The sequence below is a fragment of the Lissotriton helveticus genome, chromosome 12 (assembly GCF_964261635.1).
Source record: "Lissotriton helveticus chromosome 12, aLisHel1.1, whole genome shotgun sequence".
Taxonomy (NCBI): Eukaryota; Metazoa; Chordata; class Amphibia; order Caudata; family Salamandridae; genus Lissotriton; species Lissotriton helveticus.
Genome location: NC_136073.1, coordinates 248,439,377 through 248,458,485, shown reverse-complemented (window position 1 = coordinate 248,458,485; position 19,109 = coordinate 248,439,377). Strand labels below are relative to the sequence as shown.

At 44.4% G+C, this 19,109-nt stretch overlaps 1 protein-coding gene across 1 annotated transcript in view; it reads right to left on the bottom strand.

Moving 5' to 3' along the window:
* TCF25 (TCF25 ribosome quality control complex subunit) overlaps positions 1-19,109 on the bottom strand; it is a 458,474-nt gene that overhangs the window by 75,906 nt on the left and 363,459 nt on the right. Inside the window, exon 17 of the mRNA XM_078671033.1 lies at positions 10,704-10,776. Coding sequence (XP_078527159.1) covers positions 10,704-10,776 — 73 coding nt within the window. The remainder of the gene's footprint in view (positions 1-10,703; positions 10,777-19,109) is intronic.

Here is a 19,109-nt window from a genome sequence, read left to right as displayed (position 1 = left end):
ACCCCGAGAGGAATCACTGTCTGAGGAAAGCGAATGATTAACTACGGAGAATATATAGGTCACTAGAGATGCTGAACACTGACGTATGTGATGAAAAGGGTGCAAAAGAAAAACCCTAGTAAATGTACTGTTACTCATTAGTAAAGATACCAAAATGTTGGGGTCTTGTAATATGTGGTGTGCATAATGAGAACGTAAGAAATGCATCGTAATGCAAAGTTAATATTGTTAATAAAAAGATTTAAAAAACACAAAAAACTGTAAGCTTTATTAAAACCGCTGCACACCGCGCTTCATCTTAAAGAATCGCAGCTGCGCCCATTCCCTGACCGCATTGCACGTCTATAATTTGTAGCATTTCTTTGTTTATCAGACGCGTTAAGAGGGCGTCTGCTCCATACAAACGCGATGCGGTCTTTAAGGGCTTCTCCGACTGCCTGCTCACATAGTGCGACAAAATGATTAACTACCCCCAGGACCTGAACGATAACTGGAACCTCAAAACCATCTGCTTGTAAGTCGTCTTTGTATGTGTGTTTTCCGTACTGTAACACAGCAGCAGCTCACTATTATTACTGCAAATAATGTCTGTTCTGTGGCCGATAAAATGAGTACCACTGAGTTGGGAGCTGTGGTCGTGAGATGCAGCTCCGTTCGATGTGTCCCTGATAAAAAATGCCACAGTGAGTCTCTCTGCCCATAGCCCTGGCAGTGGGCACCCAGGTGGGTCTTTGAGACAGTCAGAACGGACGAGGGGGTGGGAGGGGGGGGGAGGCTCCATGGAAGGAGCATATGTGCCACCCACTGCCGGGTGGTATGTGGAAGCACCCCCCGAACAGGCTACATATGTGGAAGCGCCCCCCCCCCCCCCCGGATGGGCTACAGCCCGAGAGGTGCAGAGCTGGCGTATGCTGCTGCCCTGCTGGAGGGTGTGGACAGACAGGACCCCTGCCTATATCCGTGTTACTGTGAGCGCTCTCATTGATCTGGTGCTCTCGCTTTAACGGTCTTTCTCTGTCTGTATTTCTTTTAATGTCTCCGTCGCTTACCTTTCCCAGTTTCCATCTGCCTGCCACCCCCATGTATCCAGCCTCTGTCATTCTGTCCGTCACTTTATATCTGCAGCACTCGCTTCTCTTTCTATTTGGCGGTCTCTCGCTGTGCTACTCTTTTCCACCTCTGGCTTCTATCTGTGTGTCTGTCTGTCCACATCTCTTCTCCATATTTGCACATCCCTCTCTTCCCACCTGTCTTTTGTTTCAGCGATCTGTCTCACCATGCCTTTCTCTTCCTCTCTCCATCAGCGTACCGTCTCGGTCTTCTCTCTGTCAGTGTGCCATGTCTGTCTGTCTTTCTGTTTGTCTCAGGGTGCTTAATCTGTTGAAAGACACGTTCTGTTGACTCGGGGAGAAAAAACTATTCATGCCTGAAACTTTGATTGCGGCATCAACAGAGTGTGCATGTCGGGGGCATTGTACTGAAGACTTCAAAGGGACTTGTGTGAGTGGAGACAGCTGACAATTACGGCTGTTTTACCCTCTTTTCACCAAATCGTCTAGGATTTTAAAGAAACGCTCAATAGCCTAGTCCAGCCTATATGGAGCCGAGTCAGAGTGAAAGAAAACGTGATTTGCCCAAGATTAAACAGGGCTTCAAACGGGGACGTTGGGATCCGAAATTGGTCTCCTTGCTCAATATTTATATGTGCTTATATATGAACCTCTGGTCTTTATTCTGTAACTGTGCTGACTATTTGTAATACCCTGATGTAGTAAACAACATGTCAGGTGTCCTTTATGTAGCGCCTTACACTTGCATTGAACTCATTTCAAAACACTCTCAATTGTTGTAGTTCATGGACCGGAGTAAAGGTGCCACTTAATTGTGATAGCTGTGCTTCAAGTCTCAACCACCTCCCCACTGATATACCATGCATTGGTTTTCCCAAGATCACTCAGCTTTGCTCAGTTGTAAGGTTGCCAAGACTTGTGATCTCACAGCAGGTGATAACACCACTAGATGCCCTAAGTACGGAAGATAGCTGGGGAAGAATGTGGCCAAAGAGTAGGCTTCAATGGTGGAACTATTATTTCAAACACTGAACAGCTCTACAAGTAAATCTGAAACCGGAACTTCACTACACACCACATACACTCCATAACACATGGATAAAAGAATTTAATTTACAACTCCATTTACAACGCCAATAGCTCTAACATAAGCAAATGCGAGACCTATTGCATGTCCAATGCTTGTTTTTGTATGTAGTACATTGCTGTCATGTAGTCTGTACGGATCAGGACAGCTTTGCCTGCTAGATGAACTTGAAACACTTTGAGGGCAAGACAACTTGCTAGCAGCTCTAAATGGTTGATGTAGAGCTGTTTTTGCTGCAGGCTCCACATGCCCTGAATTGTATGTGTTTGGAGATGAGCTCCCCAACCAGTTAGTGATGTGTCTGCTGTTAGCACTGTGTGGAACCGGTTCGATGAAGGGCGCCCTTTTGAAAGGGTTTGTTTATTCCACCACTGCAGAGAGCAATGGGTGAACCGCCCACCAACACTAGATCTGATAACTGACCCTGAGCCTGGTTTTAGTGATGTGCTAAGCACTCTTGAAGGGGGCGCATTTGGAGTCTTGTGATTAAGATGCAATACACCATTATTCCTAGCAATTGCATAAACACTTGAGCTGATAATGAGTGTTGGGACTGAAACTGAGCGATAAGAGCCGGCATGTTGCAGATTCTGACTGGGTTGGAACACACTAGAGCTTTGTGAGTGTCTTTTGTGGCTCCTAAATACACTTGTATATGTTGGATGGCTCGAGATGAGACTTGGTAAGGTTTACAGTGAACCCAAGGTCGCTAAGTAGTTGCACTGTTTTTCAAGTGTGGAGCAGGCAGCGTTGCTGTGAGCTGGCTTTTATGTGCCAGTTGCCTAGGTAAGCGAAGACATGGATGTGCTGTCTTCTTAGATGAGCCGCGACTACTGCCAAGCATTTGGTGAAAACCCTGGGTGAGGTTGTTAATCCGAATGGGAGGACCTTGAATTGATAATGTTGACATCTACCGCAAACCTGAGGTATTTGCGGTGAGCAGGGTGAATGGGATATGGAAATAGGCGTCCTTCAAGTCCAGAGTGGAGAGAAAGTCATCTTGCTGAAGGAGTGGAAGTACTTGTTGGAGTGTGACCATGTGAAAGTGGTCCGACTTAATGTATAGATTTAGTACTCTGAGGTCCAATATAGGTCTGAGAGAGCCGCCCTTTTTGGGAATTAAGAAGTACAAGGAGTATACTCAAGTCCCTTGGTATTGTAATTGGACAGGCTCTAAAGCGTGTTTTTGCAACAGAGAGGGAACCTCTTGCCTTAGAAGGGTAAGATGGTATTGTGACATTGCATGTGATCTTGGACAAATATTTGGGGGAGTGTCTGTAAGCTCCAGGCAGTAACCATGCTGAATAATTTGTAATACTCACTTGTCTGAGGTGATTGAATTCCAGACAGGTAGGAATTGGGAGAGACCTCCCGTGACAGGAGTAGAATGATCGGGGGTAACGGAAGGAAGTCACTATTTGTTTGTGGGGGAAGTGGAGGTGGAGTTGCCTCTGCCTCTTCCCTTTTTTTTGTTTATATTTCTTTATTGGGAGTTTTACTTTTCATGGTACATAGTTACACATCATTATTAATACATGATGACAGGTGTATGCAGGCAGTTGAATGGTATCATTGCATCATGGAACAACCATCCCATTGTATATTTTACATCACGAATAAGAAACAGCAAAATGAAATGGAAATTACACTTCAGGTGAGCTATTACGGGCAATGGTAGGTTGCCAGGTGTCTGCATATGTGGGTTTCCACGAGGAGTGGGTTGATATTCAGTCCCCAGCTCTATCCTCCACCAATACGGATAAGCCGATTACGTGGGTGTCGGAGGTAAAACGTAGAACAGTTAACTGAGGGGGGGAGTGAGGGGGGTGTCGGGGAGCCCACGGATTGTATTGTGGTAGTTGCCCATTTTGTGGTCGATTCTGATTTGCCCGTTAAGGAGCTGTGGTGTCAGTAGCGAGGGGGGAGAGGAGCCCGGGGGAGGGAGATTGCGTCTCCCATCATGGATCGGCCCTTCACATCACTTGGCTGTTACGTGTTAGTGTTTGTTTGCGCCATGGGGGACAGGGGTGGAGTTTGGGATTGGGTGGCCGTGGGTGAGTCCTCAAGTGTGGTCTCTTGGACAAATTGGAACAGGAGTTGTGCCCATTCCATGGAGATGGGATGTTTACACATCCCTTTCACCTCCTCGTCTCTTAGTGTGTCTTCCTCTGCTGTCCCCCACTTTTTTACGGCACCTATTAAGGCTGTTTCTGGGGGTCCAGCCGGGGCCCTCCAATGCATGGCTATTCCACGTTTCGCTAAAAGCATAGCTAGGGATGCAAACCTGCATTGCACCTTTTCTGTCTTCCGCCTGTGGAAGACACCTAGGGCGCTCGCCTCCCACGTAGAAATGTTCTTGAGGTTCAATGTCGCCCTTAGGGTCGGATATATCCTATCCCAATACTGTTGGATTGTGGGACAGTCCCAGAACATGTGTTTAAAATTTGCCTCGGGTGTTTGACATCTGGGGCATGCGAAATGTGTATCGGGGTAAAATCGGTGGAGCCGGTGAGGTGTTAAGTATGCACGATGTAAAATATTTAATTTGGACGTTTTTGAAGCGTGCGTTCCTAGAAACCTTTTTTTGAGTACTCTAGTGCCTTTTCCCACTCTTTGTCATGGAGCACCTGTCCTATCTCGTCCTCCCATTTCTGGTGTAGGGCTTGTAAAGGGGTTGTGATCAGTTCCCGGATTGCTTTGTAGTGCCAAGTGACTAAGTGTCTCCCCGCGCCCATACGCAGAATTGTGTGCAGCACTGGGAGCGTCGATGGTTCTCCCTCAGTGAGATCCCAGCAGTGTTGGGCGTTATCTACTAATCGTCTATGTACCAGGAATTGTACGGGGGGAGATCGTAGCCTTCCCTCATTTGAGTATATGTTTTCACCTGGCCATCCTCGAACAGAGACTCGACCTCTGTCACTTCATGCTCAGTCCATATCCGGAGGGCGCTGGAGGTGTATTATTTCTCCTGTTGAGGGAATCCTACCAATGGAAGCAGTGGGGAGTAGAGGGGCTGACCCCTTGACATACGGTGTATGCGCATCATGCATTTGTGGGCTATCGATACCTGTAGGAGGTGTGTACGCGTAGGCTTGGTACCCGGCATCAGTAGTCTCCGGAGGGCCGGGAGAGGTATCCGGCCATCGCTGGACTCTGCCTCTTCCCTTATCGTTGTTTCCTCTAAACCCTCCTCTGAAATAACCTCGTGATGAGGGGGATTGGTTATTGCCCTTGTAAGATGAGGAGGGATTTTCGGTGGATATATTTTTGGAACCGCCCCTGTAAAAGGAACCCCTATTGGTAGGTAACTGCAAAGACCCCATGGACTTTGCAACCTCCTTGTTTATTTTCATTTTCTCCAGCGAGGTATCAACCGCTGGGCCAAAGAGATGTTCCTTATCAAATCGTTGGTTGAGAATGAGGGTTTGGACCTAATCCTAAAATTCTCAACCAAGCATGGTTGCGTAGTAGTACGCTAGTATTTTCTGCACGGGCTGCGGTGTCTGCTGCGTCTAGAGCACACTTGATAGATGTATTGGTGATGAGTTTACCTTCTTGGATAAGATCATTAGCCTTAGCCTTAGCCTTGTGTTCATCCGGTAGAAATTGCAAGAGTTTTTCCAACTCATCATAATGAGCTCTATCGATAGCGAGCCAGAAATGCTTGAGCATTGGCAATGCACCAATGATTGGCTGTTTGTGAAGCCACTCTCTTGCCAGAGGCATCAATGAGCTTTGCCTCCTTATCAGGGGAAGGAGCCTCAACCGTCGTCTGTGAGTTAGCTCTCTGGCTAGTGATGGAAACCACAAGCGAGTCTAAGGGCAACTGACCTTTGATATAAGCCGGGGGCAGGCTTATATTTTTTCTCCACCCTTGATGTAATATTTCTTGTCCTCACAGGACCTTTAAATATGTCATCTGTGTGTTTTAACATGCCTTTAAGCATTGGCAATGTATGAGTAGCTCTTTGAGAGGAAGTAAGGGTCTCAAAGAGGAAATCCTCTTCTAACGTCTCTTTATGGAGCTCCACCCCATGATAATGAGCAGCACTGCTAAGAAGCTCAATATACCCAATGTTATCATCAGGTGGGGAGGGTCTAGACGGATACAGATCAGTGTCATCTGTATTGGGGTCAGTATGATAATCTCACCAAGGGTCAGTGCCCTGTGGCCTATACTGATCCTCATACTCATCCCGCCATCCCGGTCATCCTGTGGGTCAGGTGATAGTGGTGGTGGTGAATTTGAGGGTGTAATAAGTAAATTGGGGTCAGTGGGAGAAGGAGGTGGAATGTAAGGGGGAGAAAGGTTAGTACCCACACTTTTCCTTTTGAGGGAAATGTGGTAATCCTCTGGCTGATCTATTTTATGTTTCTCTTGAAGGGTGGTATGGATATGTCCTGTATCAGGGTGTATATAACTAGTTTTTTCTGCTTCGAATCCGAAGGTGGAGCTTCAGGACTAGGCTCTTTAGACGGTTTTAGCGTCAACAGTTTCGTCTCCGAGCCTTTCGGTGCGGATGGTGGATTCTTCGATAATGGTGGAATTATTACCAGGAGATGTTTTGATTTCGGTTTCGGTGTCGAAGGTGTCGGTTGGCACTGATATGAGGGCGGCTTGAGCCTGAGCCAGAAGGCTTGTTTTTATTTTTCGGAGCCGGGCCCGAGGGAGAGCGTCGGAAACTTTTTGTCTGTGCTGACCTTAGCCAGAAACATATGATATCCCAACTGGTATTATTCAAAGGCAATTAGAAATTATATGTATACAACATTATCACAAGGCAGTAAGGAGACTCTTTTTTGGTTATTGCATGTGCTCAAGGCATCATTTTATGTGGGAATATAAGGAAAAAGGAGGGAAAACAAGTCAATTGGCAGTTGTGACAGCACTGCACTAAACAAATAAAACAATGGATAACAACCCAAATTGTACTTGGTGCTAGGTGTGCGTGAGTGAAGAACACAGTAGCGGCGCAAGTGACAATGTGGTCAGCGAGGACGGCGCGAAGTGACTGGTGCAGAAATATATACAGTGATTAAATGACGAAAAATGATTCCAGGTAGCTTGAGGAGTTCATTGCTATTTGTATTGTTCATGAATCACTTTGTATGAAGCGCCTATGATCGCGCTGAACGGTCGACGGCGTTTCGATCCACTTGAATCGGGATCTTCTTCAGGACTGGGTTGGTAGCAGTGCAGGGTGGCGTCTCAGTTAGAATTGTCCGGAACTGCAATCACGGGGGGGGGGAAGCTCCAATGGACCAAGTGCTGTGATGTGGGAGCGCAATAGGGGGTATTCACGGTGACACCATCGTGAGTCAGGAATGAATCCGTTGCGAGGTCCGTGTGCCGGTCCCGATTCAAGTGGATCGAAACGCCATTGACCGTTCAGCGCGAACATAGGCAATCCAAACACTAGATGGCAGGCTATACACAGCATGTGATCTACAGCTCACATGCCTCGAACATAATGTACCTGTTTTCAGAGTCACAATTGGCACCGGCAAGACGTGAGTGCCGAGAGATACCTTAATCGATTGTCCTTTTTCTCATTCTTTTAGGTTGGGAAGAGATCCGGATGTGACATGGGACTCTGAGGACGCTGCCGGAGAAACTCAAGCCACAGAGAAGAATGACGCAGAGAAACATTGTAATGGGGAGTTGCCGTGACTGAAGACAAAAAGTCCAGGAAGAAGAATATCTTCGCAATGCTGGATTCCAATAAAGTGGAAACTGAACAACGAGCCCAAGCGCTTCTGTTGTTCTGATGCTCCATTGTATACCTTTTATGTATGTGGGGTAAAACGTGGAGGGTGTGCTGCTTGTCAACCGGCAAGGTGCTGCATGTGAAAACCGGCATGGTGCAGCACGTGAAAACCAGCAAGGTGCAGCACGTGAAAGGAAAGCCGCATGTCTCAGTCACGGTTTCCTTACCACGTGGATTCCTTATTCTTATTGCTTTTGGAATGTTTTTTTGGGGCTGAAATTAATTTACATAATTCTTTACTTTGCAAAACCAAAAGGCACTTACAATATATTCTTTACTATATAACCAATGATTAGTTATTCTACCAGAATGGTGTAAACCCTCTATGGCTATGGTTACATTTCTTACTATGTGCCTAACTACTGGCCATGTTTCTTTAGTCCTTCTTGTCCAAGGTACTGGCAATGTTTAGTTGAAGATTCCTAACATCTGTTTGTTGTATTCTATGTTATTTTTTTAAATGTCAAGGTCTGATTTATTTCTTCTTTACCTGTTTTTTTCAACCTCTACCTCTGATGGTATAATAGTGGTGTTTCTCATTTTCCATTGCTATATAGGCTATCTCTCCTCTGTTGGTCTTTAGAGGCCTTGTGATTTCTGAATACTATGTGCAGCAATAGCCTCCTAATTTAAAAAAAACAAAAAACTTTTTCAGGACTCTGGCTATCTGGGTGTTGATTGCCTTCTTTTTCGCGTCACCAACTTCGGGAGACTTTCATGGTTCCTTGTAATTACCCAAGGAAAGTACCTCTCTTTGTCTTTTTGAGCTTGATCATCTTCTGAAGCCTGTCCTTTCTGGTGGCCTTTTCTTTAGATCGAGTAGGATGGGATTTTCAACAAACTCCTCAACTGATGTTTTTTTCCGCTGTAAAATGTTTGTCCTTATGCCACCTTTCATGTTTGATCAAAGGTTTTGTTTTTGGTGGTTTAATAGTAGACTTGGATGCCTCATCTTTCAAATGCTCCGAAAGTCCATTACTTCTTTTGCAAGTTTGCCAGTGTTCCTCAACATTAAAAGAGAAATCCACTCTGGAGTTGGAATCTGAACAGTGCTTCCCCTGTGCCTCCTTCTCAGGTGACACTACCTCCTCTTCCTTCACAGATGGATAATTTTCTCACGGTTTCTCAAGCTGAGACTGGCCTGATAGGTCTGCCGTTGCCCAGTGTGCCAAAGGTATTTTATCTCCAAGGATTAGAGTCTTTGGCTTAAAAAGTGAGAAAAGTGAGCAAGTATAAAACAAGCTGCAGTTAAGGGTACACCTTGATTGTACTAAGAAACAACTTTAAAAGAGTGCTCAAACTACAAAATGGCAAAGAGGCGTCTTGGGGACACCAACTTTATAATCAAACATTCACTGACTACCTCAACAACTTGGAAACATCTGAATCTCAAGTGACCGTGTGATGTCCTCTCAATGTGTCTCTGATTTCTCCTACTCCCTGTTATTTTCTCCTTGTAGGGAACTCTCTCAAAAGACCTAAGAAGCAACCGAAAAATCTAATAAAAATGAGGGTCATGTAAAGGGACACATAGAGCCTATGGTCAACGTAATAGCGAGCCATTCTGACTCTATCGAGAGTGCCCAATAGAAATTTGGAGAAAAAAAAAACTTTTCCAGACCCAACTACTAGATGGCAGAATAATGCAAAACATGTAAACTGGAAAGAGATTTATGCTGCATAAGAAAAATGTTACCTACCCTGTAAGCATCTGTTCGTGGCATGTAGTGCTGTAGTTTCACATGCTGTGCATATGTCTGTCATCTAGTGTTGGGGTCGGACGCATACAACAGTTTTTTCTTTGAAAGAACTCTTTGCGAGCCACAGGACCTAGTGACTCCCCCTATTAGTGGATTTGTGAATGGGCATCAACTCCATTGTTAGATTGCTTTTTCCCAAAGGGAGGGTGAAACTGGAGATGGAACATACAGAATACAGTAAGGATGACCATGCAGAGCAAAGAAATAAAGAAAACAAAATAAAAGAAATATGTGCAACAACCTCAGGCAACCGGGGAAGATGGTATGTGCTTGTGAATCTACAGCACAACATAATGCGAACAAATGCTTACACTGTAACATTTTCTGTTTGTGGCATGTGTAGCTGTAGATACACATGTAGCTGTTGTGTCTTACAGAAGGGTTTTGTTCTGTCAACATAGTACATTAGTGCTCGCTTAACATCTAGAGTGTGCAGAGCGCATTGCATTACAGTCTCTGGGTGTGCAAAGAAGACTTGCAGGTTGATTGTCTGGTGCAGGTGGATGCTAGAAACCACCTTTTGGAGGGAATTCGGATTGGTTCTAAGAACTATAGCAACACAAAAAAATAGTAGGCGGAATGCTGAACATTGTCAAACATTCACCCTCAATCAGAGATCTGGGTTAAATCCATTGCTTTTGTGCACACCATGCCACCCCAGTTTGAATCCAGTGGCAAAGCAAGCAAGGGACCCACATCAGGGCACACCCTTCCCACACAAGGCATACTCCCAAACGCTATGAAACATCTTCCTTGAAGCAGTCACTTTGAGAACATACAATAATACGTTCATAGGTATGATTAGTTATGCAGTTGGTGGTCAGGTAGGTGGCCAGATGAGATTAATACAAACCTTTGCTCTTTTACATCGGTTTCGCCTGTTCATCTGTGAAACTATGCATTTTCCATGTGTATCAGAAGGGCCTAACATGGCTGTTAAGAACTCACAAGAAAAACCACCTCTCACCACCAATAATAAACGATCCATATTCAAAGTATTCTGGTCATACGTACATACCTGTAAATTGAAATTTGGCAACAGTGATCGGAAGAAGAGAGATAAGGTGCTTTCATTGGACGCACGATTCAGTCTGCAGAAAAAAAAATGCCGTTAATAAATGATGAAGTAACTGAGTTCTTAAATTAATTTCATTATATTTAAGCGGCTGAAAGGTGAGAACCCAAGTGCCACATCCATCAACCAGTGGGTCCAATAGGCACCATCCATGAATACACAATACAATACTCCTCCTCACATAATCAATAAAACACTTCCTTCTTCCTTCCCTTACTTTATTGACACAGTGTCTTGTACTTTCTTAACTATTACAAAACTCTAATATCTGCAACAAATATTCACTCATACTTCTGCCAATTCCAAGTTGTTAGATTTGGATAATAGAAGAGCCCACACCAATAAAGGTTTTCTACCCTATAAAAGAAACAGGACATAAACAGAAGATAAGGTCTTTCATATTTATATAGAAGGTCCCCAACTTCAATTTTTTTTATAACCAACTTTATTGAAGGTTTTACAACAAGACACATAGTATTACAGGTTGAAAGAGAAAATTGTATGCGCACAACAATACAGCAAGCCCACACTTCAATATTACAAAACAGTACAGGGTCATATCTACAGTTCATAGTAGTTACACAACTTCCTCCATATTTGGTTGTGTTTCAGAGGTCAACCACGAGCCTCAAAAAACGGCTTTTCCTTGTGCGCCGCCAATCCACCCTGTGCGCCAGCCCCTGATGGTCAGTGGCATTTGCTTCTTCCAGGTTTGAGCTGCATATCTTATAGATAAGCAGGCCACCTGCCAAAAAGACTTGCTCACCAACATCCACTACCAACCCCAAAAGCACTTCACAGGGTGTGAACTTTAGGGTGCGGCACATAACAGAGGAAAGTACCTGTCCCACTACCTCCTAGAAGTGCCTCAGCCCTGGATAATCACATGCTACATCGAAACAAATCTCCTGCTGGAAGGCCAAATCTCGCACATACTGTAGGGGCATTGGGCGTAGGTGCGGTAAGCGCTGTGGGGTGATGTATGTTGCATGCAGGAAATTAAATTGAACCACACGCAAAGAAGATGAAATCGACAGCTTGCGGGCACCATACAGGCCTCCCTCAACTCATCTTCATCTAAATCTCCCACCCAGGTCTCCCACCTCAGCCTAGCCCACTCAAGGCCGTCAGGGGCTTGGATCGCCAGAGAGCAATAGATCATGGAGACGGCCCCCTTTCCCAGATGCCCAAAGAAAACCTTTACCTCAAGGGTCTATATTCAGGTATCGAAGCGTCTGGGAGATCATGGGCCTGCAAGGTGTTGCGTAATTGGAGGTAACAAAAGAACTGTGAATTAGACAGGGTATATCTGGTCTTCGAGTCCTGAAATGTCACAAGGCTATCGCCCCTATAGACATCCCCCAGGTAGGAAACCCTGATTTGGTCCCAAGGAACAAAGCCTTCCAGGTTTGAGAAATGACTAAGCCAGGTTCCCCGCCACATAGGGGTCCTCCCAGTGAGATGGCGGTCCCAGCTGATGAGCCGCTCTCCAGCAGATAAGGGACACCCACGTACAAGAAGGTAATGTGGAGGGCCGACGCGCCCTGTACAGAAGATCAAGCAGACCATCCAGACTGATCAAGTGAATCTCTAGACGATACGCCGGGTCCTCCCACCCACCTGTGAACCAGTCGTTAATGGGTACCAAAATCGGATGGGAGGTAGTCAAGGTACATGTCTGATAAGACCAAGCCACATCAAGGGCAAATCAGAGTAATGAAAAGCTACCTTGGGCCTACCACGCATCCATACAAAATTAGTGATCTTCGTCAGTGAGTGGGACCATTTATGAGGAATGGGATATGGATAGTTGCATAGGACGTGGAAGTAGCGCAACAAGCACACCATCTTGAACAGGGTGGTACGCCCCATGGGATTTAATGGAAGAGTAGCCCAGCGGCCCAGGTCACGGTCGAGTGTAAGAACCAGTCCCCAGAAGTTAAGAGCCTAGGCCAGATCTGGGAGGGAACACACGTGAATCCCAAAATATTTGAAGGAGCTGTGCCGGGTGGGCATGTTGGGGTACCAAATCCACCCCACGGCATCTCCTTTCACTTCTACCAAACAGGATTTGCCCTCATTAATGCGGAGCACAGATGCCTTGTCGTATAACTTAAGAAGATACAGACATCGGGGGCCGGAACGCTGTGGATCTTTCAAAAACAAAAAGGACATTGTCCACATATAACACTATGCGGTCTTCAAAGCCACTCCCAGACCTGGGCGTCGCAGAGTATAAGTCGTGCCTGGGGCTCTATCTCCAAGGCGAATAACAATGTGGAAAGTGGACACTACAGCGTGTGCCACGTTTGATGGGAAACAGGGGTGAGAGAACTCCATTTACTAGGACTTGAGCGGTTAGGGCATGATAGAGAAGACGGATCATACAATGGAACACCTCTCCCATTCCAGCCTTCTGAAGGACCCTATTCGGGAAAACGCATGACTCTGTGTTAAAAGCCTTGGTAAAATCAACTATCAAAAGTGCCAGGGTGCCATCAAGGTCAAGTGCCCGACATAATGCAACGCATGGACCCTCCTGATACAGTGATCTGGATGAATCAGGTGTGGTATTGCCCGAGCCAACCGTGTCGCTAGAGCTTTCACATAAATCTTAATATCGACGTTGATCATGAAAATCTGACAGGTTGAGCATTGGACCCCAAGGAGATCCTCCTTGGGTGGGACTACAATTGTGGCGCAGTCTAAGTGGGGTGGTAACGACCCCTGCCGCAGTGTAGCTTTATAGAAATTCAAAAGATGGGGGCATAAGATGTCCGGGAAGCGCTTGTAATATTCAATGGGGTACCCATCGGGACAGCAGTCTTCCCTGCCTGCAAACCCGTCACTACAGAATCCACCTCCTTCAGCGTGAGGTCCTGGTCCAGTTCACAGGCCAGAGCACTTGGTATGGACGGCAGTGGTATGCCATACAGAAGAGGGCTCGCAACCTCTGCGGGTGGTGGGGGATGTCATGAATACAGCTCCCGGTAAAAATAAGCAAAAGTCTGAGCAATAGCTGTAAGTTCCTCCCGGTGTTATGCAGTTCCTACTAATCCATAGGATCTGCGCATTGTTTGGACAACAAAAACTAAGGGCTTGGTGCCCAGACTGTTTTCGGACACCCTCGCAGGATATGTTGGCCTTTAGACCAGCTATCTCACAGTGCCACTGTAAGTCCCCCCCCCGCCCCCCCCAAAGCTACCTGGGAGCAAACAGTTTCTGGCAACCACTGAACATGACGACCCTAACCCCTCCAGAATCATGGAAACAGTACAGAACCTTTCGCTGAGTCACTCGTGTTCACTTGTTCTCAGAGAAATATAAAGAGAATACACAGTGGGAAATTTTCAATAATAATTATTGAACCATCGTTATTCTTGCATAAAATACGTGTGCTGCAATATTTAGGAGACAGAAGCAAAAAATGGAGATTACAAGCACTAAAAGAGTAAACAGTAGATACATTTCTATCATCTTGCTGAAGCAATGAATATATGCAGGCATATATTGTTGTGTTGTTCCTAAAAATACATAGGATCTGTGCATTTGTAGGTAACATAAACTGAGGGATTGGTGTCTAGACCGATTCTGGACACCTCCAAAGGATAAGTCAGCCTACCGACCAGCTAGCTCACAGTGCCACTATAAGCCCCCTAACTTTAACAAGGAGTGAATCGTTTATGGCAACCATCGAACATGCTAGACCTGGACTCTTCAGGGATCGTGGAAACAGTACAGTACTTTTCGCTTAGTCAATCGTGCTCACTTAGTCACAGATACACAGAATAAACGTTGGCGATGTTTTCAATAAGCATTTATTGAACCAGCATCATTCTAACATAAAACATGTTTGCTGCGACATTCATTAGACAGAAGCAAATGGAAAAGATTAAAAGCACCAACAGAGTAAGTAAAAGGTAGAATTCTACCATGATGCTAAAACAGTGAATATATGCAGGGATATAAACATGACGGTAATCAAGTGTACTCCTACTACGCAAACCCTACCCAAGTGTACCTAGCATATATGTTGGTGTAAAGCCAAGAATCCCCATGAAAGAGCCAACCCCATTACCTGAAGGGAGAGAATGAAGGACCCCGTCTTGGTCTCGAGTTGGACACCCCGCAAGGGATGTTAGACCTATGCATGTTAGAGCTTCAGAGTGCAGGACCACAGTGTCAGCATGGAAGCGACTCCTCTGCTTATCTAGTTATGATTTGGTTCTTTTATATCATAAAGAAAGCCTCAGGGTTCCTACCACAATCGATATGTTGTGAATGCGAATATGTAAATGAGCCTAAATCAATACTTGCAATTATGCAAAGTAGTTCTATCGCCCTAGGATGAAGAGGACCATGACTTTTATAGAGTATGTTAATCCGGTTATGTACGTCTTGTGCAGGGACATTTTACTAAGAAACCTCACGCATAATAAATTAGGCTAGTTATAAGGAAACCAATCAACATAATTAACTTGAGAACTCGATTGAGATTAGCAGGAGGATAGCAGTGAAGTTTACTTCGGACGAGCAGGAAGTACAAATAAGGAGCTCAATCGAGTTATCAAGTTAATTGTGGAAGCAAGAGGATTACCTCCTTACTTAAGTGATGTATTGAATTAGAGGCCGGGACGGAAGTATAACCGGCGATAAGATATAAGAAACCGAAACATATCTACAGCCTTGATGAAGTCCCGGGATTGATTCCCAGAGGCGACAAAACACATGTCGGCTAAGAACTTAACTGAAAATAAAGAACAAATGAACAAAAGAACTTGTGGAATCTTGTGACATTATTGAAAAATACCTATATGCAGATATTAGCGTATGCTGGAGTGTGCAAAGTATTTATCTGTTGACCTAGGTCACTCATAGAGGAGGAGGGTGATCTCCCTACCTCTGAGAACCGCAGTAAACTTTAGGGAATCTTAGCAATACTACACAGGTCTATTGAGCGCCATATCCCTTGACAAATTCACCCGGGAAAATTACAAACGTTTAAATAGGTGCACGATCCCCCTTGTATCAGACATGTTAAAGATAGGATGAACCATTACCCAGAAAAGGAGAGGGAAGTTTGTACGGACTAGTGCCTGAATCTTAGATGAAGACCTTGCAACCTGGAGATCAAAAGTCTCTCGAGCTGAGGTTAAGGCCACGTCCTTCTGCAAAACATGACTTTCAGTCTGCACAGAAAATCAAATCGTATAAAGGAAACATTCAATGAAGGCCATAGCGTTGCCTCCCTAACTGTGTGGGTCAGTGGAACAGTACTTGCATACAACAAGATATGCAATGCCTGGTATAATATCACATCAGCCTTGATCATTCAGCATCAAATAGCTCCCAATAAAGAGCAGCTCGAACACTGGATGTATCGCAGCAGCTGGGGAACCCTTCAAATGACAGGACAGGTTTACAACCAAAGCATTACAGCCCGAGGGAGCGATATATCCTTGCAACCTAAGCAACCACTTAAAGCACTTTCACAATTTGAAGCGCTGAAAAAAACTTCAGTGTCCACATTCCTACATCAAAATCTGTACAGTAATTCCCAGAGCTCATGTATGTATCCTCCTCCTGGCGCTTCGTATCTGCCTACCTGGTGATACTGGACACAGTATTGAAATTGGAATGTTGTGACTGGTAGTGTAATGTAGCCATGGATTAACCATTCTGTGAATGGTGACTCAGCCACAGTGAAAGGTAATTAGTCCAATTTTTCAATGTGCAAAATGATATATTTTGCATCTGTTCGTGCCATTATCATCTGTCTTTCCGTTAGATTGTATACAGAGAACAGATTTGTGCTGTTAATGTAATGTCAGAGCACATGGCCAGAATGCAATGATCGTAGCATCCAGCTTAATAAAAGAATGGATCGCAATTGTGACTGTCTAGGTTGTAGAATACAGCAAACAAGGAGACGATGGACACAGCGCTGAAACTTTTCAGACACTCACCCCCAGTCACAGATCTGGGTTGAATCAATCATCGTTCTTTAACTCACTTCGTCATCCCAGTTCAGACCCAGCCTTATGCAAATCAGTTGTGACCCACTGCCTCATGGGCACAGTTCAACCTGAACTGCCAAGCAAGGTCTTCACTGGACCAGAAACAAGCATTGTGGGACCAGTTTTGGGGTAAGACCCTTTATCAGTCAGGCTAGCTTGAATCCAGTGGCAAAGTGAGCAAGGGACCTAAGTCTGGGCATACCCTGCCAACTTAGAGTGAACAAAGCAAACACAAGGAGATGACGGCCAGAGAGACTGAACTTTTCAGCCACTCATCCCCAGTAACAGATCATGTAGAATACACAAATCCTGTTCCATTAATCTATTGCAGAAGACACAATGTTGCCTAGTGAATATATTCTAGATAGTGTTTTCATATCATTGTCGACCACTGCCAAAGACTTTTCTAGGTTAACCCTATCAATCTCATTTAGGCTCTCAACAGCCTCCTGTTTAGAGATTTTTCATAGCTGGTTGTAAATAGCATACAAGAAATGCTTCCAACGTGGCTTCTGGGGACCTAACAAAAAATCCCTAAGATCCATGTCATCTGAGAGAAGGGATAAGTGTTGTTTCACTTGGGTCAGTGTCGAGGTCTTTAGCCACTCTAGGCATTACTTTCCAACACTGTAAGATGTCACCACCTCAGAGTGTTCTGTTTGTACATAGCGATGATCAGGACTATGGATACTAAAGCCTTTGGTGGTACCCCTGAATCCTGACTGACATCTATTAGTGTTGATAGGCCAAACCAACCACCCCTTCCAATTGGGGTCTGATGTATTGCAAGAACCCTTGGGTAATATGGCATCTAATGTAGCTTCACTTTATAGTGTACAGTTTTGCCAACCCGAGGTCAAGTCAAGTCAAAAATTTTGTTTATTTAGACCATTGATCTATAAACCACTGTTCATACTTTATCATATAAAACAACATATCACAACTTCATATTCTTAACAATAAAAGTCATATTATCCTAAAAGCATCGTTTAAAACAATTTGAACATAAAATTCATTTTGGATTATAAAGCTATTCGCTGCTTTAAGCCTCCAGCCAGCCGGGGAACTTATAAACGCCCTGTATAAATCTCCCGATAGCTATCGCAATATCTAATTTTTCCATGACAACCAACAGCTCCCATGCTTGTGAACGCTCCTTAACATCATATTTTAAAAATATCGGGCGAAGGAACTGTTTACGTAAGTTTAAAAATATATAACAATCCAATAAAATATGCAAAATATTACATTTCGTTCCTATCTTGCAGACACATTTGCCATCAGGATGCGTTAAAACTGCTTTTATGGCACTATTTATAATTACCGGGTTAATACCTATTCTTAACTTAAGTACTTCTATTCTTAACCAACGATTTGGTAGTAAATCTATGTAAGGAAAGCTTAAGTCTTTTGCCCAACCTGTACTCATAAATTTTACAGAGTCTTTCTTTCTCAAATACTCTTGGTCTGTTGCCCTCGAAATTTCTTTACCCTGTACTTTAAGTACACTCTTTATTACATTAATTTGGAGTGTCTTTGTGTCAATAGTCACATTCAAGTGGTCACAAATGGCTAGGAGTTTTCTTCTTGTTGCCTTGGCCCATTTTAACTCACTGGTCTGAATTTCTATCATGCACCATTGTGACACCTTTGTGACTTCACCCTGCCCCAAACGATTCCAGAATCTGAGAAGACTTAGCTGCACCTGGACATTCCATGCAGTTAGGCCTACTTCCAATCTAATTGCCTGGATCATTGCTGAACTAGGGAGAGACAATAAAGATTTTAAACATTTCCCCTCCTCTTTATCCCAGGAGCTTTTGCCATCAATACAGAGTACTTCCGCACCATATTGGAGTTGAGGGGGAATCATAGCCTTAAAAGCTGTCAAAAGAGGTTTGTGAGACATATCACCATAACTATGGTTGAATCTTTTCAGCCCACACACCGCTAAATGTGCTTTTAATTTCTGTGCCTCTAAATGGGTGCCCCACTTTAAGGACCATGTAAACCATATTCCGAGGTATTTATATTCACTTACAGTATCCAATTTGGTTTGACCCAAAAACCAGCTAAACTTCGTACTTTTCTTCCCAAAGCACAAAACTTTTGTTTTGTCCATATTTACCGTAAGTCGCTTTACTGTACAATATTCATTAAAAACATTTAACTTTCTCTGCAGACCCACCTCAGTTTGGTCCATTATTACAAGGTCGTCCGCATACAGTAAACAGGACAAATGCCTACCATTTATTTTTGGGCTTGCACCTCTGTCTGCGCCCAGGGTGCGAGGCAAGTCTGCTAAAAATATGGCAAAAAGAAGCGGGGCGAG